This window comes from Artemia franciscana, chromosome 2, assembly GCF_032884065.1.
Source record: "Artemia franciscana chromosome 2, ASM3288406v1, whole genome shotgun sequence".
In the NCBI taxonomy this organism is placed as follows: Eukaryota; Metazoa; Arthropoda; class Branchiopoda; order Anostraca; family Artemiidae; genus Artemia; species Artemia franciscana.
The window spans coordinates 64,163,191-64,189,901 of record NC_088864.1 but is presented as its reverse complement, the minus strand read 5'-3'; the positions used below and the strand labels follow the sequence as shown (position 1 = coordinate 64,189,901).

Here is a 26,711-nt window from a genome sequence, read left to right as displayed (position 1 = left end):
ACGTGCAAACAACAGTGTATGCTTACTAAAGGAAAAGCGATAAATGAAAAAGAAGTAGTGATAAATGTTTCTAAAAAGCGTCATATCATTCCAGGAAATTCTCTAAAGCATTAAACCCTTTATTTCTCTAAAGCAATCTATTATCTTTATTACGCAGGTATCTTCATCCTCTTTGTCAGGTATCAGACTATGCGATATTTTCTCCTGTTTTTTTCTGCTTCAGAAAAACTAAAATCTCATGATGTTCCTGTTAGTTTGATCACTAAAGTTGTTGTTGTTCTTCTTGGCCAGACTTCTGAGCCTTACATATTACTGAGTTTTGGCCTAACACCAACAAGTGTGTAAATTTGGCTCAGCTCTCCTTAATAATTTTTCTGGTTTGGAAGAAAAAACTATTATTTTCTGTGAAAAAACTATGGTAACACATAGAAGAAATCAAAACCTGAAGGAGCCACTGCACAGGCAGGAATTTATTTCTGAGAGGAGGGGGTTGCAAGCCCATGATATATAACAAGATGCGCCACATAATTAGTATATTAGTAGCACAGCCTTGCTTGATTATAGTCATGACTAAGCACTTACTAAAACACCAAACGAAAACGTGTATTCATTAAAATATGGTTATCCAATTTATTAGTGTGTCCCACCTTAATTTCTTTCAATTAAAAATACTGTACTGATACAAGTTAAAAAGCCGATATGTAGACCAGTTTTGCCTTCAACTACATAGTTTAATGGGCCACTTGCCTGATACAGCCATCCGTGCTTAAATTTTATTTTTCGACACTGAGGGGGGTCCCCAAACTGGGAGGCTTAACAAGTGTATGTTCAGATGAAAATTAATACGTTTTTAACAATATTGTACCCTTATTTCCGAATTCTGTCCCATGAAAAATCCACTAGCCTCATCCCCAAAAAATTGGACTTGATGCAGTTTCGTCCCACCTACTCCGGTGCAGTTCGAAGCGGACTACTTAAAGCGGCTCTCACTGAAAGTAAATTAAAATTAACAAAGCCAAAATAGTCTACTTACCGGACGGCAGTATATTTTGGTCTGTTTCCGGCTCTTCCTTGATCTAAAAGACAAGTAAAAAATTAATGAAAAACTATTTTGAACAACAAATTTTGCTGCTCTTTTATTTATTAAATAAGAAATCGGGGCCTGTTGTTGACATTTTTATTTGTTTGTTTTTTTCGTTCTTGCAATTGACTTTTTTCCTCTTGGCAAAGTGGGAAATATTCTTCTCCAATTAAGGTCTAGGGAAATAAAGCCGACTTCGACTAAATACATGTAAAACATACATGTTTTATTAATTTATAATCATTATAGCTTCCACTGAAATGATCCAAGTATAGTACCAATATATAACCAGTCAATATTCTATCAATAAAGCTGACACAAAATTATATCAAATTACAGAAACAGGTTCAAATAGCAATAGTTTTTTCAATGAATATTCGATTACTGTCTACTGATCTTAGGTAAAGTTAAATCTTTTAATGGTTATTTCCATATAGCATAAATGTAAGAGTAGTAATACAAGTTCTAATAACGCTAAAAAAAACTGTCCAAAAACATGTTGTTTTTTTTTACCGGAAGTCAATACAAAATTTAGATAAAAAAAAAAACGATAAATAATTCAGATCAGTGTATCCCTCAACAGAAAAATGTAGCATCAGGGCTGGGCCACCCAAAATATAACTAGAATACTACCGTAGCTTTCATCTCCCACAGAATTGGGCCAAGCTCCAACAATCTTTTCTGGCAGATGCCCTGATAGAATGGATTTTGGGAACTCCTTACCCCTTCCCCGCAAAGTAGATATATCCTTAAGATTTAATGAAAATTCAAGCGTTTTAATAACCTCCAAAATTAGACAACATAAAGAAAAATAGAGTCAAAAAACCGGCCATCAAAATATAAGAAAACAAAGAAATATAAATACTAGCCAATATAAACAAACCCAAAATATATTAATAATGCTTAATTACATTCCTTTAGCAACATCATAGATTTTAACATGCAAAAAGTTTAATTGAAATCTGATAACTACTTTTGGTTCATGCTACGGTTGCGGATGTTATGTAAGAGATCTAAAATGCCAAAAGAGGATATTGCAAGATCCCATAAAATGTTAAGGGTTTGGGTTCTTTTGAAAGAATCTTAGGATGGATTATCCAGTCATATACCATTGTGTACTGGTATTCTTGCAAAGACGCTTCTGAATTTGCCAAATACCCTTTCAGGCTCTTAAACCTTGATCTATATTAAATTATGACCAAAAATATCTTAATTATTAATTTAATTAAATTAATTAACCACTTCCATGAGGATAGGACATCGTAGGCGGAAAAAGAAAACTTTTTTTTGGCAGAATTCATTAGTATATTTCAGTATAATTGGTTCCGAAATGCATTAGTTTCTACGACGACCACTGAAGGGCTATTATTATGGTCAAGAATGGTAGATGGCGTGGCAAGCGCTGAATAGCTGCTTTGCACCCATGCCTAGTTTAGCTTGTTAGTGCTCCTAGTTTCTTACCCTAGAAATGTAAGTAATCAAAGATGACCCTTTTGACTTTGTTTAATGCAGTATTCATGCCAGTCATAATAGAAAAATCGACGATTTATGGACTTTATTCACGTCGACACGTACTGGCGCCATCTACGTTTATGCTTATCTAGAGTTATGTAGATGGCTCTTGCGCCGTTGAGGCTTCAGACCATGAAAACGCTCATTAAAAAATGAGATTTCATACATTTTCACTACTAGCGCCATCTACCTTCATTCGTCTAAACGAACTTGGACTGCTAAAGGGTCCACCAGGATGCTTTACTCTGAATGGACAGAAAAAAGAAGACGGAGGCGTGGGAAAGAGCTGGAATAAAAGTTAACACTAGACAAAGGGTCCACCCCAGTAAAGTGATTGAGACAACTGTATCTGCCAGAACGCCCAATTGCCGACAACAAAGAGACAGGTCCTAAATAGAAGTAAACGTTTCGAATGAGAAACCTCCGTCCTATCTCAAAATATATCACAGAGACCAATGCCCAGAAAGCTCTAGGCTGTCCCCACCAGCTCTGTCTCCTGTCACGCACAATGCAAAGAAGCATTTTCCCACAATTCTACTTTGTAACACCCGTTCTCTTTGCAATAAAACAGATGAAATCGACGTAGTATTACGGCAGAATAATGTTGCCATTGCAGCCATAACAGAAACTTGGCGCCTGACTGAAGCGATAGGAAAACTCACTGGTTATGCTCTATATCTCAAAACAAGACTAGCTCTCGACAACAAGAGACTCGGCGGTGGAGTACCCATTTACGTGCGTGAAGATATCCCTATGATGTAGCTACATGAACTCGAAAGCACTGAACATGAGGCTGTGTGGGTTTAGTGCAAACCATCAGCCGTGCCACGTGCTTACTCATGCATCATCTTTGCATCAGTCTACTACCCTGAAAATGCTAAAAAGCGCCGTAATCTTGTAACATACCTCCAAAAGACTGTCGACCACCTTCGTGCTTTTTACGGAAACCCTGCTATTGTTCTGGCTGGGGACTTTAACCAATCTAAGAAAAGCTGGCTAAGATCGCGCCTTTCCCTCAAGCAAGTTGTAAATTTCCCAACACATGAATCCGGCAGTACACTGGATTCAATCCTGACCAACTGTGAGAAATATTACCAAGCCCCCAAATTCCTTGGACAGTTTGCCAGTTCTGATCACAACATTGTGCTCTAGTCAGCTGCCACTTCAATGTCCAAGCCTAAAATTAAGCGCGTCAAGTACCGTCCGCTTACTGATTCGGCAATTGGTCGCACCTATGGTCGATGGATAGCTACTTACCCTTTTTCAGAGGTCTATGGAGATGAAAGCCTCGATAAAAAAAATATCAACTGTTCACCAAAATTCTCCACGCCAAATACCTTGAGCTTTTTCCTGAAAAGACTTTCACTTGATGCGAAAGCGATAAACCGTGGGTGACCTCCCAAATCAAGAAACTAATCCGAAAGAGGTGCAAGCTTTTCCAAGAAGAAGATTTGCAAAACGAGAAAAAATTGCGGAACCACATTACCTCTTTCAAGAGAAGTGCGACGAAAGATTAAGGGCGTGAGAAATTTTCGGACAGTATTGGGCACACTGATCCCAGGAAATGGCACAAAGCAGTCAAGCAAATCACTGGCAATACCATTCATAACAGCATAAAAATAAGCCACCCTGACGAAACTTACACAACTGCTGATGAGATTCATCAATATTTTACCCATATCTGGACCTCATGTCCTTCTCCCACACAAGCCCAGAAGTCTGAAATGCCTGACTCCTGCGCATATGAAGGTGAAGTTGTTTCTGATGAGATGACAACCTATAAGGCCCTTATGAAGGTGAAAGTAAATAATTCTGCTTATCCAGACGAACTTCCAACCAAACTGATTCGAGAATATGTCCCTTTCATTCCCTTCTAAACCTGTACTTTCAAATTTGGATCTTTCCAGCTGTTAGGAAGAAAGCTTATGCTAGAGTAATTCCGAAGCTTACTAACCCTAAGAGCTGTGACAAACTTAGACCTATTTCGCAAAAACCATGCCTGGCAAAAGTGGCCGAGACCTTTGTCGTGAGTGTCTTACTGGATCAAATTAAGGAGTCTATTGACCAGAGACAATATGGCGGACTGAAAGACTGTAATACTTCAGTGTACCTAGTGCGGATGGTCGATAGTTTCCTCAAGTGGGTCGAAAAGGTTCGCAGTTCTGTCGACCATGGCGCCATAGACTTCCAAAAGGCATTTTATTTAATCAATCACGTTGTAACTCCCCTTTATCTCAAGCTAATGGGGGCTAAGAAAAAGACTCTTACGCTCGTGTTGAACTTTCTCATTCAGAGGATGCAACGGGTTTGCTCTCTACAAAGGTGATAGTAATTCCGAATATTCCTCATCCACCTGTGGAGCCCCTCAAGGCATTAAGCTCGTAGCTATTGTGTTCTTGTCATTTACCTGTCATTAAGTAAGTGTAATTAACTTCCTCATAGCTGACTATGACGACCGCTACAAGTTCGTGGACGACCTGTCATTTATCCTGAAATGTTTAGTACAAAATGGAGCTGTGACGCCAAAATCCAGTTCAAATTTTTCGACAAAAGAGAGCGCGGAGCTAAATCTTGAGATTTATCGGACCAAGTCGAAGACAGTATGCTTTAACCCGCTAAAAAGCGATGTTATGGAGCCAAATGTTCCATTCCCTCTAACAAACAGTATCAAGAACCTTGGAGTTACTTTCTCCAATGATTTTAGCTTTGCCACACATATCAAAACGTGGTTAAAAGTGCAAATTCTAGTCTACAGACTTTACACGGTATGCGTAAGTTCAGTGCGAACACAGAGAGTATTAAGTATGCATGCCTAACGTACGTCCACCCCATTCTGGAATATGCCTGCCCTGTTTGGGCGCCCTCAGCACTTAGAACAGTGTATCTTTGTCAGGAGCTTGAATCAGTTCAGAAGCGAGCGGTATCAATCATCTTGGACCGCCGTGACACCCCCTACGAAAAAGCTTTGGAAGTGCTAGGACTTCCATCACTCCAAAACCAGTACGAAACCGATAATGAGTTTTGGAAAGTTCTTGCTTTCTAAATCTCAGCCCCATGACATTCTACCTGATCAACCTTTATCATCAAGAACGAGAAAACGAGATAAGCTAGTTCCTGTTAAAGCAAAAACAAACCGATATGGTAATTCTTTCATCCCAGTTTTCATCGATATGTACAATAAGAGTTAATGTTTATAGTTTGATTTATATTTACAAGTGTAGTTTGATTTTGACTATGTTGTAAAGAAACGCAAATCAGCGATAGCTGTGAAGATTTTGCTATTAAACTTGTCTACTACTACCACTACATTATAGCAATCGCTGATGAAACCGTTTTGAGTTTCGTAAGATCGCCCACCCCTTCCAAACAATTTGACCCAAATTCAAATCTGAAGATTCAACAAAAATAGTCTTTACCTGTTACTGAAAAGGAAACCAAGGAGTAAATTACTTGCATGACCACATGTTTGGGTTATATTTCAGTGCAAAAGTCACTTCATGTTCGAAAATATATTGATTTTTTTCGTAAATATAGCTTCTATAGTTCTTAAACCACTGATCAGAACTGAATGAGCTTTGACTTCCTTAAGAAAATGGCCTGAGAAGAGTCCTCAGGTTAAAAAAAAAGCAAATGTAGGAAGATGCTGGCAGAGTCAATAGTGGCCTATTGGCTATTATAAGCTTGAAATTTAAAGTTGGCTATAAGTTTAATCTTTTTGTTTTCTGTTAAATTTTTTAGTATGACCTGGCATCAGTGCAGGCTTTATGGAAGAGAGGAGACAAACACATTTACAGTTTAAGCTTGAGTTTCAAAAACAAAATGAAGAAACTTTGTTTTCCTTCTTCTTTAAACAAGTTAAAGTGCAATGTAAATTTTCGATACATTAGCTTATCCAGCAATAAATTTTGTTAAATCCACCTTTCAGTCTTTGGGCTCACTCGAATAACAATCTTTGTCGAAAATAACTTAATTAAAGTTCATTGCAATTTTTTTTATAATATCAACCAATCTAATCAGTTGCAATCCAATCGGTTGCAATCCAATTGGTTGCAATATCAACCAATCCAATCGTGTAAAAAATCTACCGTGTTTAATCAAGCATTCAGTCTCTCTTGAACAACAATCTTTGCCGAAAAAAAATAAGTCAAAGTTCATTGCAAATTTTTTATATAATATCAACCAATCCAATCGGTTGCAATACAATTGTTTGCAATGTCAACCAATCCAATTATGGAAAAAATCTACCGTGTTTAATCAAGCATTCAGTCTCTCTTGAACAACAATCTTTGCCGAAAAAAAATAAGTCAAAGTTCATTGCAAATTTTTTATATAATATCAACCAATCCAATCGGTTGCAATACAATTGTTTGCAATGTCAACCAATCCAATTATGGAAAAAATCTACCGTGTTTAATCAAGCATTCAGTCTCTCTTGAACAACAATCTTTGCCGAAAAAAAATAAGTCAAAGTTCATTGCAAATTTTTTATATAATATCAACCAATCCAATCGGTTTCAATACAATTGTTTGCAATGTCAACCAATCCAATTATGGAAAAAGTCTACCGTGTTTAATCAAGCATTCAGACTGTATTGAACAACAGTCTTTGTCGAAAAAATTGAGCTGAACCTTATTGCAAATTTTTTATATATCAACCAATCCAATCGGTTGCAATATCAACCAATCCAATCATAGAAAAAATCTACCGTGTTTAATCAAGGATTAAGTCTCTCTTGAACAACAATCTTTGCCGAAAAAAAATAAGTCAAAGTTCATTGCAAATTCAAGCATTCAGTCTCTCTTGAACAACAATCTTTGCCGAAAAAAAATAAGTCAAAGTTCATTGCAAATTTTTTATATAATATCAACCAATCCAATCGGTTGCAATACAATTGTTTGCAATGTCAACCAATCCAATTATGGAAAAAATCTACCGTGTTTAATCAAGCATTCAGTCTCTCTTGAACAACAATCTTTGCCGAAAAAAAATAAGTCAAAGTTCATTGCAAATTTTTTATATAATATCAACCAATCCAATCGGTTGCAATACAATTGTTTGCAATGTCAACCAATCCAATTATGGAAAAAATCTACCGTGTTTAATCAAGCATTCAGTCTCTCTTGAACAACAATCTTTGCCGAAAAAAAATAAGTCAAAGTTCATTGCAAATTTTTTATATAATATCAACCAATCCAATCGGTTGCAATACAATTGTTTGCAATGTCAACCAATCCAATTATGGAAAAAATCTACCGTGTTTAATCAAGCATTCAGTCTCTCTTGAACAACAATCTTTGCCGAAAAAAAATAAGTCAAAGTTCATTGCAAATTTTTTATATAATATCAACCAATCCAATCGGTTGCAATACAATTGTTTGCAATGTCAACCAATCCAATTATGGAAAAAATCTACCGTGTTTAATCAAGCATTCAGTCTCTCTTGAACAACAATCTTTGCCGAAAAAAAATAAGTCAAAGTTCATTGCAAATTTTTTATATAATATCAACCAATCCAATCGGTTGCAATACAATTGTTTGCAATGTCAACCAATCCAATTATGGAAAAAATCTACCGTGTTTAATCAAGCATTCAGTCTCTCTTGAACAACAATCTTTGCCGAAAAAAAATAAGTCAAAGTTCATTGCAAATTTTTTATATAATATCAACCAATCCAATCGGTTGCAATACAATTGTTTGCAATGTCAACCAATCCAATTATGGAAAAAATCTACCGTGTTTAATCAAGCATTCAGTCTCTCTTGAACAACAATCTTTGCCGAAAAAAAATAAGTCAAAGTTCATTGCAAATTTTTTATATAATATCAACCAATCCAATCGGTTGCAATACAATTGTTTGCAATGTCAACCAATCCAATTATGGAAAAAATCTACCGTGTTTAATCAAGCATTCAGTCTCTCTTGAACAACAATCTTTGCCGAAAAAAAATAAGTCAAAGTTCATTGCAAATTTTTTATATAATATCAACCAATCCAATCGGTTGCAATACAATTGTTTGCAATGTCAACCAATCCAATTATGGAAAAAGTCTACCGTGTTTAATCAAGCATTCAGTCTCTCTTGAACAACAATCTTTGCCGAAAAAAAATAAGTCAAAGTTCATTGCAAATTTTTTATATAATATCAACCAATCCAATCGGTTGCAATACAATTGTTTGCAATGTCAACCAATCCAATTATGGAAAAAGTCTACCGTGTTTAATCAAGCATTCAGTCTCTCTTGAACAACAATCTTTGCCGAAAAAAAATAAGTCAAAGTTCATTGCAAATTTTTTATATAATATCAACCAATCCAATCGGTTGCAATACAATTGTTTGCAATGTCAACCAATCCAATTATGGAAAAAGTCTACCGTGTTTAATCAAGCATTCAGACTGTATTGAACAACAGTCTTTGTCGAAAAAGTTGAGCTGAACCTTATTGCAAATTTTTTATATATCAACCAATCCAATCGGTTGCAATATCAACCAATCCAATCATAGAAAAAATCTACCGTGTTTAATCAAGGATTAAGTCTCTCTTGAACAACAATCTTTGCCGAAAAAAAATAAGTCAAAGTTCATTGCAAATTTTTTATATAATATCAACCAATCCAATCGGTTGCAATACAATTGTTTGCAATGTCAACCAATCCAATTATGGAAAAAATCTACCTTGTTTAATCAAGCATTCAGACTGTATTGAACAACAGTCTTTGTCGAAAAAGTTGAGCTGAACCTTATTGCAAATTTTTTATATATCAACCAATCCGATCGGTTGCAATATCAACCAATCCAATCATAGAAAAAATCTACCGTGTTTAATCAAGGATTAAGTCTCTCTTGAGCAACAATCCTTGCCGAAAAGATTGAGGTAAACATCATTGCAAATGCTTGATATAATATCAACCAATCAAATCATGGAAAAAATCTACCGTGTCTAATCAAGCATTTAGTCTCTTTTGAGCAACAATCTTTGCCGGAAACATTGAGGCATGCAGTCATTCAGTCTTGGTTGACTAATCAATCAATTTGAATTAAAATGAAATAGTTGTGTTGAGGTTCTTTCATGTTCAGTACGCTCAGTTCTTCCATTATAATAGAAAATTTTCCAATATAGTCTCTCTTGAACAAAAATCTTTGCCGAAAAAATTGAGTCATTTAGTCTTGGTTGACTAATCAATCATTCAATCTCTCTTGAACAACAATCTCTACCGAAAAAATTGAGTCATTCAGTCTTGGTTGACAAAGATTGACTTGGTTGACTGATCAATCATTCAGTCTCTCTTGAACAACAATCTTTTCCGAAAAAAAAATGAGTCATTCAGTCATTCAATTTTGGTTGACTAAGGTTGACAAAGGTTGACTAATCAATCATTCAGTCTCTCCTGAACAACAATCTTTGTCATAATACTCAGTTAAAAATTACAGCACGTTTTCGAAACACCAACCAATCCAGTAATAGTGTTTAACTCATCTTTTGATCTTAGAACTACCCTGGAGAAAAATCTTACTTAGAAAAACGAATTGAAGTTTGTTATGATTTATCGACACATTGGCTAACCCAATTATAGAAAATGCAACTACGTTTGATACATGTTTCGCTCTTCGAGCTCTATTGCAAAACTCTCCTTTAAATTAGAAGAAGAAAAAAAAAATAAATAAATAAAAAGACCAAAAAAGAAAAAAAAACGACCAAAAAGAAGATGAATAGGATGATTTTAACCAGGAGTTACACCTTAATAGATTGATCAACAAAATTAGTCATTTTCTGTATTACTTAAATACCATTTTTTTGCGTTAATTAAAATTCAATTTTTGAATTCATGAGTAAAATACAGGGGCGTCGTTTGTAGGGGGCAGTTCCCATTCTGATGATGTGGATAAAAATTATTAAATGCCCCATGCCCCTTGACTATTAAACACTAAGTCTTATGACCACACAGGGGAATATTGAAGAATTGATAAAATACTACCTAGTAAAAACAATCTGGCATTCTACAACCAAATATTGCACAAAAAATTTTATATGCACTATCATCAAATAACACAAATTGTTGAACCAGCTTGAGAATTCATCTTAGGCTACACAAATAAATTTTTCACGTGAATAAGAAAATAAACTAAACTGCCAATATAATACCCTGCTTTTTGTTGTTGTTAATAAAACAACAACGGTTTAATAAAGTCAAATACTACCCCTTATGCATATCCCTTGTACTTTTCTAGAAGCATTAAAAAAAACTAATGACACAAATGACTTGATAGATCAACCCATAGAGTAAAAATGAAAATTGCCAAATGAACTTAAGAATTTCGTCTTAGCCATAAAGGTAAGCTTTTTACATCAACTTCTAATATTTCGAAAACTGCCCCGAGTTTAAGTTATATTGGTAGTACAGATTATTTTAATTATTTTTTGGTACATTAAATTAAGTTGCTATATATCTAAATTAAGTTGGGATATTTAAATTGAGTTAATAGACATTTAAATAAAATTTATATTAAATATATAATTTAATTTAATTTATTTAAATATTTAAAATAAAATTATAATAAAATCATAAATATAAATTAATTTCACGGATATTTAAACTAAATTTGAATTTATTGGGGTAATTAAATTAAATTGATGTATTTAAATTAAGTTGCAAGCTAAAAAGAGAAATCACAGCACTTTTAATGCTTTTCCCAAATATACTAATTTCAATGGTTCCAAAGTCCATTTAGAGTAGTGAAATGTCGTTGTTTTTTTCATTTTTTTATATCTTTTTTTTATTTTTATTCCATTTTTTCGTGGTAAATGCATGTTATAAAACAGAGAATTATAGAAAAAAAGGAAGATTCCTCTTGAATAATCACTGCTGTCGCACTGGCGTCCCAACCCCCTAATGGGGTAAGATATAGCCCTATGCTATAATGAATAATGCAACAACAAAAAAACAGAATTAAACACAAACCATAAAAAAAAATAATAAAAAAATTACCATATAAACAAAAATGAAAGACAGAAGGAGAAAGGAAGACTGTTTTCCTACTTTAGTAATTAATATAGATCAGTACTTGAATGAGGCCTTAACCTTACTTATCCATCCAATAGGTCAAGCAGCATAGCCATACACAATCAACCATAAAGAATAATCCATGGACAGGCAGTCGTGTTGTGAGTAAGTATAAGTCATCATATACCAAATATTAAAGACAATAAAAAAAAAATCAGAGGCAACAACCCAACACAAGGGCTCATCGGGAGAATACACAATTGCCTATAGGGTTTCGGCACTTTAAATTCCCTACCCAGGAAAGTGGCGTGTCTACCACAGATTCCCTACAGTATTCCCATGCTAGGTGTATAGAAAAGAGTCGAACTAACAGCAACACGTATTTCTTGTAATTTTGTGTTACCCGGTATCTTGGAATAAAAACAAAAACAAATAATCAGCCATCCTTAATGAGAACTGGGTTTGTTTGACACACCACAAATTTGAGCTAGCAAATATAGCAGCCTCGTGAAATTAATTTGCAGATGGCCTTTCCACTGACAGCCTATTTAATTAATACTTAATTATTTGCTTAAAGATTCAAAATAATATCTTAACCTTAGAAATGAATAGAATATTTTGTGAGCTGAATAGCTGATATTAAATAGCTAAATGAAATATGAAAAATAGCTAAATGAAAAACGAAAAATAGCTAAGACGAAATGAAAAATAGCTAAATGAAAAACAGCTGACGAAATGAAAAATAGTTAAACGAAAACTAAGAGTTCTCTCAAAGTTTCTGAATATGTGATTGGTGAAACCTAGGAATTTCATTTAGCAGTTATCATTATTACTGTGTGTGTCACATTTTAACTCAAGTTTCCATTAAATAATATAACATCTACTATGTTGAACGCCATTTCTTATTTCCTTTCTTAACCCTTTTGGCAATAGTACGTCTTAGTATATAAGTCTGCATGAACGAAAAAAAATAATTGAAGAAAAAACGGGTTTAATTTCTTATAAAGCAGTGACAACAAAATAAAATAAAAAACTACACTTTAGCTAACCAAAAAATAAAAAATACTCCGAATATTTCGGCCCCACGTCCGGGAGCCTTTCTCAACGGAAAAAAAACACAAAAAAGGAGAAAATTACAACAATTTAAGACTATTTTTAAGACATTATAAAAATGCCACGACAACTAAACCAACACAAAAAATATAAACAATCAAATATATAAGAAACAAAAACTCACATTTTAAAACAAACACTCCCGCAACTGACTGTAACTTTAGAAAAAACTAAAGTAATTGTTTATATTGGCACTTTCCTCTGCCACAATCGATGTATAAATGGGAATCTATTAAAAATAAAAATATAAATACTTGCAACAATACGAAAAGAGGTCACAAAACCACAAATCCAACCAAAATCTTACAGGTTAATGAAACACAATTATGAATTATAAATTGAATGGATTTTTTCATTTGCTATTTTAGCTGCCGTCCGTTGACTTCTTACAGCATTGACCATGCTTTGACCTCCGTTTGCAAGGTTATTACTTGTTTCAGGACAATTATGCAACTCAATACTCATTGAAGTTTTTGACTGGTCTTTAATTAAACTATTATAAATTGAATTTATTTTAAATTCCCCTTCATCTCTATTGATACTAATACCCCCATAGATAATCTTTTTTATTTCTATAATTTCTCTGAAACTTTGTAAAAATCCTACAGACTTATCAACAATTTTTGTCTGATCAAATAAAATACTATGATGAGGAAAATTAAACACGTGATCCGCTATAGCGGATTCAAAAGTATCAGGTTTTTTATTCTGTCTTAGCGAGCAATCTATCGCATTTTTGTGTTGCTGTAGCCTATTTTTTAAATTCTGCTGTGTTCTACATACATAAAATTTACCACAAGAGCATGGAATTTTGTATACCCCCTGTTGTATATTTCTTGGAACTTTATCTTTTCCGTTATTTAGCCATGAGCTAATATTTCGTCCTGATTTAAAAGCTGTTTTTATATTATAGTTTTTTAATTCTTTCCTTAATTTCTGTGACAACCTTGGGATATAAGGTAAAGTTATGTAATTTGGTTTTTGATTTGATCCAATTTCTTCTAATTTTACAGGTTCCAGTAACTTTTTTTTTCCTTTTTTCAATTATTTGAGAAATCGTATTTTCGGGATATCCATTTTCTACTAGAATATCCTTAATAAAAATTAATTCACTACTAATATATTCTGGTGAAGCTAAATTCAACACTCTATCCACTAAAGAAATAACTACCCCCCTTTTTACTTGGATCGGGTGATTTGATGTGAAAGACAAATAGCGGTTGTTATTAGTTGGTTTACGGTAAATTGAAAACACTAGTTTATTATTCTTTCTATGGATCCAAATATCCAGAAACGGTAATTTTTTCTCTGTTTCATTTTAAATTGTAAAAACTAATTCCCCTCCCAAATTATTTAAATGTTCCAGAAAACCTACAATTTGTGATTCCCCATAATTCCAAATAACTAATACATCATCCATATATCTGCCCCAAAATTTAGGTTTTAAAAAATATGTATCAATAGCTAAATTTTCTACATACTCCACATAAATATTAGCTAACAGTGGACTTAAGGGTCCTCCCATTGCTAATCCTCTAATTTGATGGTAAAAATTATCTCTAAATTTGAAATAATTAGTATACCTGCTAGTTATTTTAATTAGATTTAATATAGTTTCAATCTCGATACCTGCAGACAATTCTTCCATTTCACTTTTATGCACATCAAGTTTTTTTGATAAAACAAAAACAGATTTATCGAAAGGTATATACATATACATTGACTTATATCAAAACTAAAAAGTCTAGAATCACTTGATATTTCAATATTTTTAAGTTTATTTTTTTTAAATACCGAGTTTTTTATATAAGACTTTTGGAGATATAATAAAGGTTTAAGCGTCTTTGCTACCCATTTTTCATTTTTTTCTGTTGGTGAGCTCCTTGTTGACACTATAGGTCTTAGAGGAATGTCTGTTTTATGTATTTTTGGCAAACCATATATTCTTGGGCAAACCGATCCTCTTGGAAAAAACTTATAGTACATCTGTGGTGTGATATTTTGATTATTTTTAAGGTCTTCGAAGTCCTTTCTTAATTTTGCAACATAAGATTTGGTTGGGTCTGAGTTAAGTTCTTTGTATGTTGAAATATCCTTTAGAATTGTTTCTATTTTACTATCATAATCATAATCAGAAACAGAGAAAAATTACCGTTTCTAGATATTTGGATCCATATAAAGAATAATAAACTAGTGTTTTCAATTTACCGTAAACCAACTAATAACAACCGCTATTTGTCTTTCACATCAAATCACCCGATCCAAGTAAAAAGGGGGGTAGTTATTTCTTTAGTGGATAGTGTTAAATATAGCTTCAACAGAATATATTAGTAGTGAATTAATTTTTATTAAGGATATTCTAGTAGGAAATGGATATCCCGAAAATATGATTTCTCAAATAATTGAAAAAAGGATAAAAAAGTTACTGGAACCTGTAAAATTAGAAGAAAATGGATCAAATCAAATCCAAATTACATAACTTTACCTTATATCCCGAGGTTGTCACAGAAATTAAGGAAAGAATTAAAAAACCATAATATAAAAACAGCTTTTAAATCAGGACAAAATATTAGCTCAAGGCTAAATAACGGAAAAGATAAAGTTCCAAGAAATATACAACAGGGGGTATACAAAATTCCATGCTCTTGTGGTTAATTTTATGTATGTAGAACACAGAAGAATTTAAAAAATAGGCTACAGCAACACAAAAATGCGATAGATTGCTCGCTAAGACTGAATAAAAAAACCTGTTACTTTTGAATCCGCTATAGCGGATCACGTGTTTAATTTTCCTCATCATAGTATTTTATTTGATCAGACAAAAATTGTTGATAAGTCTGTAGGAATTTTACAAAGTTTCAGAGAAATTATAGAAATAAAAAAGATTATCTATGGGGGTATTAGTATCAATAGAGATGAAGGGGAATTTAAAATAAATTCAATTTATAATAGTTTAATTAAAGACCAGTCAAAAACTTCAATGAGTATTGAGTTGCATAATTGTCCTGAAACAAGTAATAACCTTGCAAACGGAGGTCAAAGCATGGTCAATGCTGTAAGAAGTCAACGGACGGCAGCTAAAATAGCAAATGAAAAAATCCATTCAATTTATAATTCATAATTGTGTTTCATTAACCTGTAAGATTTTGGTTGGATTTGGGGTTGGGTGACCTCTTTTCGTATTGTTGCAAGTATTTATATTTTTCATTTTTAATAGATTCCCATTTATACATCGATTGTGGCAGAGGAAAGTGCCAATATAAACAATTACTTCAGTTTTTCTAAAGTTACAGTCAGTTGCGGGAGTGTTTGTTTTAAAATGTGAGTTTTTGTTTCTTATATATTTGATTGTTTATATTTTTTATGTTGGTTTAGTTGTCGTGGCATTTTTATAATGTCTTAAAAATAGTCTTAAATTGTTGTAATTTTCTCCTTTTTTGTTGTTTTTTTTTTTCGTTGAGAAAGGCTCCCGGACGTGGGGCCGAAATATTCGGAGTATTTTTATTTTTTGGGTAGCTAAAGTGTACTTTTTTATTTTATTTTGTTGTCACTGCTTTATAAGAAATTAAACCCGTTTTTTCTTCAATTATTTTTTTTCGTAAATGGAAAAGCAGTGTGGTCTAAGAAATTATTTCAGTCTGCATGAAGTTAAAATATAGGTTATATTTGTTTTATTTTGGTCTTTCAACAATATCAGACATAACTAGAAAAAGTAGGCTAAAATATTGGGGACGAAAGTTTTTCTCTCCTAGTCATGTTACAACTTTAAAAATGGTCTAGGAAACATTCAAATAAATTTGGCAATTAATATTTTCCCTTATTAATTTAAGAAATTATTTTCAAAAAAGATGTTTTTCAAAGAAACATAAAAACCCATACTATAACCAAAAATGAGGAGAAAATGGAAACAAAATGCTAAAGTTAGATAAAAAGAAAGTCAGTTCCCAAAGAATAAAAAATAAAAAGTTTTTCAACAGAAATTAAAACAAAACAAAATCAGAAAAATGAAAGGTCAAAAATAAACTTCACATTTCAACAAAACAAAGTTAAAATTTGTTGACAAGTGTTCTCAGTACATAAAAACGTGACTGGAAAGAGAATAAATTTTTTTAATGGAATAGAAGAATAAAAGAACAAATCTTGAAATGTAAAAATAGAGATAAGGAAAGTCAGAAAATATTTTTACAGATACACAAAAAAAAGAACTTAAAATCAGTGGACCAGTGTTCTAAGATAAAAAAAAAGGCTAGCCTAAGCAAACTTACTGAGGTAAATTCCAAATTTATATTCTCATTATCATCCCGTACAGTTTCAAAATCACCATTTAAACTATCATCTTTCTCCTGTTTAGTGTACAGATGAGAGTCCTTGAAAGAAAAAAGTAATTTAAAACAAAATAAAAGATTTCAAAAGAATTCCCAGACACATTGCTTCTTAAATATACAGGGCTAGGGTATTTTCATAAAATGTTGGTTATTTTACTTAGAGAAGGGGCCTCAAAAAAAGACGTTACTCCTGAGCCTCTGTGACACATTAGAAATCCGTAGATGCTTCATGGGATTTTATTTAGCTGACGGGTTCCCTTCCCCTATAAGCTACCCAGCATAGACAAAATCAACCCATTAAATCAAGCATATCCTGCAGACAAAATACTTTGCTTTCAAGCAAGTACACAAATTGAAAGCGATTTCTAGCCTTAATCCCCTCCTTGAATTCTTAATATGATAATTTTTTTTTTTGTATTTCCTATATACCTTACCAGCTGTTTTAATTTTCATAAAAACAAAACTCATAATTATCATGAAAACTACCATATTTCTCCTTTCTGGTGCACAGCTAAGACTCCTTGTAACAAATAAGTAATTTATAATAAAATTAAAGCATGTAGAATTATATAGATAGAAACTTATGAAATAGGACAAATAAAGGAATAAGGAGAATTAATAGATAGAAACTTATGAATCAGATGAAATTGGGCAAATAAAGGAATAAGGAGAATTAATAGATAGAAACTTATGAAAGAGATGAAATTGGACAAGTAAAGAGGAATAAAACAAACTTCCAAGATACTTATTGGGTTTCAAATCAGGGTATAGAATGTCTAGCTGTAAATGATTTAAAGAACATTAGAATATTCAAACTTTTCGAATTTTTATCTTATCAATTAGATAAAAAGCAAAATATCTTTTCCATTAAAAGAAAAGAGCAAAGTTAAAACCCAAAACGAGTAGAAGTCATTATGAATGAACAAATAAAACCAAAACGAATGAAAACTACAATGAATAACAAAACTGAACTTACATTAAAAGTAAATCATAATATATACTAATGATTTCACTACCCCCCAGACCCACTCCTTCCAAAGACTACATTAGTAATCACACTTCAATCCAAACCCAGGCAAATTGTTTTAGCTAAGTAAAAGTCTTGTTCAGCCAATTAGTTTGTCTATACATATGGAAGCAATCCAGAATAAAATTTAATTAAAAAAATAGGAATCTAATTACTAAATAATTTATTATATATTTAAAAATATCTTTATAATTTACCATTATCATTACTTGTTTATTTAAAAACAAAATAATTGAAAAAACTTTAACAAAAAAAGAATTATTTTAAAAATCTATTTTAAAAGAAAAAACAGAGATCAGAACAGGGTATTTTTTTTATAGTAAAAAACAACCAATCATCAAAAATGCTTTATATTGATAAATTTTTTCCATACATAATTATTCTCGCCACCCCACCTGTACAGTTAACTTATCATTAGAGATCCATGGGAAACTAAATGAATAATTTAATTACAAGTCCAATTTACCAAATATATTTTATACATGAATAAGATATATAAAGAAAAAACTATTGATAAGACTACATATTAAATTGATAAAACTAAATACAAATGTATCAACATTGGAAAAAATTAAGAGTTTGATAAGTATCAAATTTCTTTCTTTTTGTAATAATGAAAACAGAGAACTATGGAATTTTTTCAAAAAAACACAAATGATACTAACCCTTTGTGGTGTTTTGGGGCAGCAGTATGAACATTATATACTGTAACTCATTTTAGTTTAAATATTTCACATTTTGTTGTTTAGGGGAAGTTTGTAGCTTAATTTTTTTTGTGAAAATACAAACAAGAAAAATACATTTTTCAGCAAATATACAAAAACTTCAAAATATACAGGATAGCAAGTGCCCCTTTTTGTAAATGTTCTGTTGCTGTTTGCATTACTTACAGACCTTTCCCCTGGGGTTATACCTATTATGTCAGCCCTAATGAAAAGTTCAATTTTTTGGGTCTTTCAATGGTTCTAACTAAATAATGATTTTGAAATTCATTATGTAGAACCCTTAGAGCTGCATGTACAGGTCATCTTTTATACAGTTTCAGCTCTTAAAAATGCGACTAAAATTCAGTATTTTCTACCAAATCTGTACTTCCTAAACTTTTACATTCCACCCTTTTACATCATTATCCATAATAAAATAAACACATTTAAAAAATATAAATATATATGAAACTTGAAATCCCTTATAGCTCTAAGAAACTTTGAAAACAATCCTCCTCAATTTTTGAAAAAAAATCTCCTCAAAAATTTTAGCATATTTGACAAGATGTACTAGCCCCTCTCCTTTCCCATGTCTATCCACTGATGAATGTGAAAACCAATAGCATTAAAAGTGTTAATACATGCTCAAGTTGAATGCACCTAACCAGGGTGAACTAGGTGTGTGCTCACCATCCAATAGTGAATACACTGAGCACCACAGTGAATAATCTTTTTTTTTATAATTAAATACATGACAATACCCACACAGAACATAAAGTGAAACTGTTTACTATTTCAGTAATAAGATTTCCCTTTTCACTTGTGAAAATTGAATAAACTTGATTCAGTTTTCGTGAACATAAAAATTCTAGTTTTGATCATACTCAAGAGAACTGAGAAAATAATGCTTCAAATTAGTGACTCAGATTAAAACTAAGAAAATTAGACTCCAGATTGGTCTGAAGCATCCTCCCTCCCCTCAACTAGGAAAAAGAGTTTATATTTTACTTTGATATTTATTTATAGGCTATATAAATATATATATGTTACTGTGAATGTCCACAAATCAGTGAATGTGCACAGATTGATGAATGTCCAAAGTATCCCTTTTCTCCTTGGATTTAGCCAATGTTGCCAGTCAACTTTTAAATTTAATGCGAGTTTTGATGATGACAAGTTAGGTTAGAATAGATTCGGTTTGGTTGGGTTAGCTTAAATTAGGCTTTTAACCCATTTCTGATATTCAGAACCAAATTTAACTAACTTTCACCATCATAGCTGGCATCAGCCTGAAAACGCTGACTAGCAAAGTTAGTTGAATCCAAGCAGAGAAAAAGAAATTTTGGACATTCACTGGTGAATGTTGACATTAAAAATATTTTGGATATACATGGTAACATATATGTATATATATATATATATATATGTATATATTTATATATATATATATATATATACATATATATATATATATATATATATATATATATATATATACATATATATATATATATATATATATATATATATATATATATATATATATATATATATATATATATATATATATATTATTAAGTAGTTCAGGACTTTGATCTAGGTTCATTTTATATTGGACATTTTATGATGACTGATTCAAATAAAATATAAAGAGAAAAGAAATACTAACAGCTAAGACCCTCACTGATTCAATCACAGTCATATTGGAATCATAAACTGTAGTTGCATTCACAGATTCTGCTTGTGGTTCCCTGGTAATTGATTTTGAAGATACTCTAGAAGAAACTGAAGAGCCATCAGCAGCCTGAGATGAATCATCATCATCAAGTTCTGATCGTTTCCTTTTATTTAAAACTGGTTCAGGCTTCAGCTGAGAAGTTCTTTCATTCTCTGTTTCAGCCAAACCTTTTATTTTCAAAGCATCAGCAACACCTACAAGTGAGCCTAACTGGCTTTGTGGTACAGTTACTTCACCTGTATACATAAACTTCACAATACACAACAAGTCTTCATATTTAACTTCACTCATTATTAGAATTGGATGTGGGTGACTATGCTCGCGCAGTAAATTGCGAAAATAGCTGCTACATATTGACAGAACTATCTTATGACAGTGGATATTTCTTCCTTGACATGATATTGTCACATCAGCAAATTCTTCTGAATTTAATAATTCTCCAAAATTTGACTGAAATACATCAGAATGGCTGTTCCACTGTAAACATAACTCTTTGTCTTCTGAATCCATGATATTTGCTCAGGTTGCAATACTGCACACAGAGAATATCAATCTAAAAAAAAACTTTCTTAAAGAAGAAAAAATATACTGACAACCTGATAGAAAATCAAATAGAAAGCCAAAACTATACAGGTATGTTTTCATTGATATATTCACACATATGTTCTGTGACAAAACATTCACATATATGTTAACTCCCAATAAGGCTTAGTAGCAATCCAAAGAAGAAGGAATAGTTAGGTAGTTAATTTTATGTTTATGATAATCAAGGTAAAAAATAATGTATATCACCTAATGAATATCAATCTAAAAAAAACCTTATTAAGGAAAAAACATACTGACAAAAATGCCTGACAACCTGAAAAACATGTCAACACGATTATACTTAGCCACACTTAGCTATGCATAGCAAAACCAGATAGAAAGCCAAAACAATACAGGTATGTTTTGTATTGATATATTTAGAATAAAACGTTTATCTATATGTTAATCCCCATTGAGACTTAGTAGCAAATCAAAAGGAATAGTTAGATATTTATTTATATGTTTATTATAATCAAGGTAAAAAACAATGTATGCAAAGGGGAAGACAGGGTGTTGATCAGTAAATTATGATATTGGAGCCACTTGTAGCTCTATAGATATCTGAATATCCAGATCAGTAAATTCCTCAATTATGTTAATAAAAATGTTTGTATATTACCATACCCTATCAGCAAAATAAAGCAACAGAAGAAACATTTCATTACATCCTGATCAATACTGCTGATAAAAAAAATCATTTTTTTTTCCTGTTGTCCAGATGAATTCTCTATACTGGATAGTCTTTGGATGAACAGTGCTTTAAGATTTTGCAGATAAAATCTATTGACCATAATGGGAACAGTGTTTTAATTTGGTTTTTATTTATGGACACACAATACAGATTCATTGCAGACAGTAAGTGTAATTGGTACTCATCAGGCTTGCTTAAATTTGATTACTCTTGTTAAGCCTCACCTTAGATGACTTCCCAGGGATAAGAATAGGTCTTATTGTTGTCTTGTGCATAAAACAAGAAACTACAAGGATTGTTAGACCTCTGTCATTCAATCATCACAAGCAGAGCAGTTTGATCAAAGCTTATAAATGCTAACAGCTCCATTTCTGATCTTTTTCAATCTAAAGTCTCCAAAGGAACTTGAGGTCATTCTCATAAGCTTTTCAAAAAGCAAGCTATTAGCAGAGTAAGGAATATGTTCTGAACCAATTGAATTATTGGCTAATGGAAGTCTTTTTAGTGAGAACAAAGTCACCTACCAGTGGGGATGTATTCAAATCCTCAGTGGAAATGGAGTGATTTGAAAAACCAAAGTGCACCATTTGAGACACAACAGACAAGTTAGCTCACTACAACAATTAAAACTAGCAGATATTTGATTCAATCTAGTAGACTTTTCACTGCCCCCCTCTCTACCTGGTTTTCTTGAGCATCTTGTACCCCTGTAAAGAAGGAAAAAAAATACTAAGCAATCTCAACACCCATTATTTTTTATGCAACCCTTCCCAAACATGCTTGCTGTAATTACACTTCTAAGGGAAGAACTAACCCCACTAGCCACATTGAAGACTGGTCCTCTATGGTTCAAAAATACTTTTCATAACAACCTTTGTTGATTGATGAATAAACCAATTCAAATATATACCTCTGATAGTCTCCCTCTTCTAAGCTCATATATAGCTGTGATTTTAACTTTGAAAGAGAAGCTAATGGATGTATTAGGACATATTTGAAAATTTGGCCCATTTACATTAGATACAGACAACCCACTACTTCTGAAGTCTGCCAACCATTATCAAGCCAATATGCAAAACCCTACAAATCAAGCCTTGCCAACCACAGCTATGGTCCCTAAAAACTCCAATAGATATATGATTTTTGAATGTAATGGACTTATTATTATTTTGGCATTTACTTCAAAACTATTTACTATCAAAACTACTATTTGGTGCTGTTGCCAGCACCAAATGTGCTGGCAACAGCTTTATTTGCCAAGTAAATAAACTCTTTCATTTTCAAGTTGCTCTGAAAAAAAAGCTTTTTATCACATTCCTCTTTCATTAAAGCATTTGTTCTTGAAGAACAATCAAAAAATCAAACTTTAAAGACTGGGGTATTTAGAGGTGGTGGCCACCCCTCTATACAGAATATTTTCTGTTTGTTATGAGTTTAAAGTCACTCCTTGCTTTCAATATATAAAATCTGTTTTCTTAATTTAATTTCTGCTTATTTTCAATATCATTGTCAGGGAATTGGCCTAACATATCTTAGGGTTTCATATGATTCTTTCTTTCTTCATTGGATAACAACTTTGGCTTTGAATCCCACATGCTGCTTTTTCTATGTTGGACCCATTTTCAACTCACAAATAGGGCACTTATTATTTGCATTAAAATTACTGTAATTTGACAGCAATGCTGTATTCTTGTCATATTTTGAACTTTCTAATTAAAATTGCTGCCTTAAAATTTTAAATTTGGCACCATGATTGGTTGTCGGAGGACTTAGGGGTACAAAGCAGCCTGGCTGCCCTTCAAAATTTTTCAATTTTTAAAGGGATGCTAGAACTCATAATTTCTGTTCAAGTTGGAAGGTAAACAGGAAGAGTGTGTGAAAGCACATGATGGCTGGCCCACAGCTCCCCATTGCACTTTCTGGCTGAAGGGCCAAGAAACAGATATCAGCACTGCAGGTAGGACCTGTAAATTCCAATGAGAAGTTGAGAAATTAGAGATTGATCTCTTTAAAATTGTCAGGGCAAGAAAAAAACAGATATAAAATATTGTATGAATTTCTACATATAGAGTAGCAGCTGAAGCAGATGATGCACATTTCATAATAGAATTGTTAAAGAGCAAGTTCAAAATTGAGGCATGTGTCATTGCAAACAATCAGAATCTAAAAAAGGGTCAAATTCCTCAGTTATCAGAACTTCAGCAGCTGCAAAGCCTTATCCCATATTAATGTATATTTGTCCATCTAAGCTGAAGTTATGAAGCTTTCCATCAGCAAAAAGAGGACATTGCCTATCATGTGGATACTTCTAGAAAGGACAGTTGCAAACCAAGAAAAAAGTAGAGGGCATCAAACGATAATTTGTTGCTAGTTAGCAGAATTTAGGAATCAGCAATGAGGTTATTGCTGGATTCTAATTCCTTTGCAGCCACAACAGGTGGGTCACTAAATCTAGAACAGCATTACATAAATAGCATAAATGGGTAGCAAGGGGGGTACAGGTAGTTTCACAGATTCAACAAGTTATAATGCAAAAGAATCATTGGAATCAATTGATGATATATTTCTAAGTACCATCAGAACAAACAGTAAAAAAAAGTAAAACTGATATTCTAGATGTTGGCAAAACTGTAACAAAAATAAAAACCCTCCCAAAAAATGTTTGGGTATTTTGCAAAAAAATGATAGCCTTCTACCTCTGTGTGTCCTTTCTGTAGTTGGGCTGAAAATACATGTTTGAGACTATAAATAATTTATTATAAACATTATTTATGGAAGATGTTCAACTCATGATCAATTTATTCCAAACCAAGCTTACCTGACCAAGTCTCTAAAATTAATTCTCATTGTAATTTAATTGTTTTCCTGTTAAGAGAGTTTGGCATGCCTCCAGTGTCACTACAAATTTCCTTGAATATTAATCTACTAAGACAGAATGTAGACCAACTGACAGAGTAGATGCACCATCAACAATCATTATTATTTGACTTAGGAGTGACTAATGACCCTGGGTAAATCCTATCTGCTTCTTACCATTCTCGTCTTGAATGCAGAGACCATGTATGTATCCTGACTGGGGAACAATAAAAGGAGAGTAAGATAAAGAAATCTTTGACAGAATAAAAGCAGATAAGGCAGCACATATCCAAGATTGAATGAGAGGATAAAGTTGAAAATAGCAACATAGATAAAAATGGAAAAACTAAAACTGTCATAGCTACTGAAAAGAATAGCACCTGAGACAATTATGCAAAAATTGGTCTCTAAATATATTGCTCCAAGCTGCAATTTAAGGCAAAACCTTAAATACTCCTATACCTGACAAAACAAGTTAATAGAGCTGTGAGGAAAAACAAAATTGAATTTAAACATGACTGCCACCATGACAAGTTCAAAAATACAGAAATAAGCTATGAAATTTGACTTAAATGGCAGTGAGAGACAATGAAGAGGCAATTGTAACTAACTCAAAACTGAAACCAGAGGTCCTGGCAACATGAGTCTATAGCCAGCCTATCTAAATATATTTCAGATTTAATGAAAGCAAAAGGTATAAAAACCTTAGTTGTAAATGAAAGAGCAGTTTAAAGAATCCCTACTTGGATACAAATTGCTCTGTTCAACCCACAGCCAACATACCAACTCCTCTGTCAGTAAAGCCAATGCCGAGCCAATAATTTGCAAAGAGAATATTCAGAAAAGCTAAAAGATTTTGTGCTAATAAAGTTGCTGGCATACACTAAAAAGCATAAGAAGAAATATTTTAATACAGTTCTGAACAAATTCCATTAATATCCAAGATGGCTTTCACTTCCATAATTCTCCCAAACAATAGGAAGTTGGCTAACTTTAAGGCAATATAAAAGAAAGGAAAACCAAGAAATTATCTGTCTATATGCCTCACATCTTGGTAGAGCTTAAGAATACCAGCTCTCCAGAAGGGGGCAACAATATTTCTCCAGAAGGGGACATGCTAGAAAAGAAACTGAGACTTTTTAGATTGATGATGTTATACTATTTTCACAACTTTGTCTTTGTTTTTTTGCAATACCCCCTCTACCTAACCCTTGACTATATATAAAATAAACAAAACAAAATACCATTAAACTCATTGTTTTATAGTCCTTTTCAACATAATAGTTGCTACCCTGACAATACACCCCCAACCCTGATGGATACATAATAGCCCTAGAAGTATAGCTGATTTTGGTTCTTTCAATTAATACCAGTAAACCAGTTACTCAGTGTGGATTCAGAGATATCTATTTTAGCTTGAATAGCCTAATTGTACTGAATATAGGATAAAAAAATATATTGTGTTAAATTTATCAATATACAAATATTAATAATCTGATAGTGATTATTGTAAATGCTATACTGTACATTATAGTCTAACAAAAGAATTTTAATATTTTTTAATCTATGTTAGTTTTAATGTAGGTTAACCTAAGGCAATATTAGACCATTAGTGGAGGAGGGGGAGAAAGCTGAGAAAGAAAGGTCAAAATTTGAACATAGCCATTAAAATGAGCATAAAATATGTAATCTAAAGCTGTTCATCTTATTGCTCTAGTATGTCTCCTTCTGAACAACTACTATTCTCAACCTTTAGGCAACCCACATTCCCTGCATGTAAAATCCTTCATACAAAAGAAATCAAACATTACATTGCTACTTAAAAAGAAGTTGAATCCCCTCCCCTTGCTAAGCTATTGTGAATGAGAACTTAAGTTTGACACATACAGCTTTTAGGGTTGATTTTGAGGCTTAGTTATTCCTGCTAGGAAGGTCTTGAAGCAATAGCCTATACCTCCTCTTCCTCTAAAGAGGAGTAATTTTTGGACTTTGGAAAAACTTTGTTAGTCTAGGCCTATATAAAATTTGGAAACAACATACCTAGCTTATCCTCTCTTCTGAACTATAAGGTGGCCTA

General features: G+C 32.6%; 1 protein-coding gene across 1 annotated transcript in view; it reads right to left on the bottom strand.

The window, feature by feature from the left end:
• The window catches only part of LOC136043941 (longitudinals lacking protein, isoforms H/M/V-like), a 37,436-nt gene that overhangs the window by 10,250 nt on the left and 475 nt on the right, over positions 1–26,711 (bottom strand). The window contains exons 2-4 of the mRNA XM_065729009.1: positions 20,434–21,055; positions 16,974–17,075; positions 1,034–1,076 (exon numbers count right to left, since the gene is read on the bottom strand). Of these exons, the coding sequence (XP_065585081.1) occupies positions 1,034–1,076; positions 16,974–17,075; positions 20,434–21,012 (724 nt within the window). The 5' untranslated portion in view covers positions 21,013–21,055. The remainder of the gene's footprint in view (positions 1–1,033; positions 1,077–16,973; positions 17,076–20,433; positions 21,056–26,711) is intronic.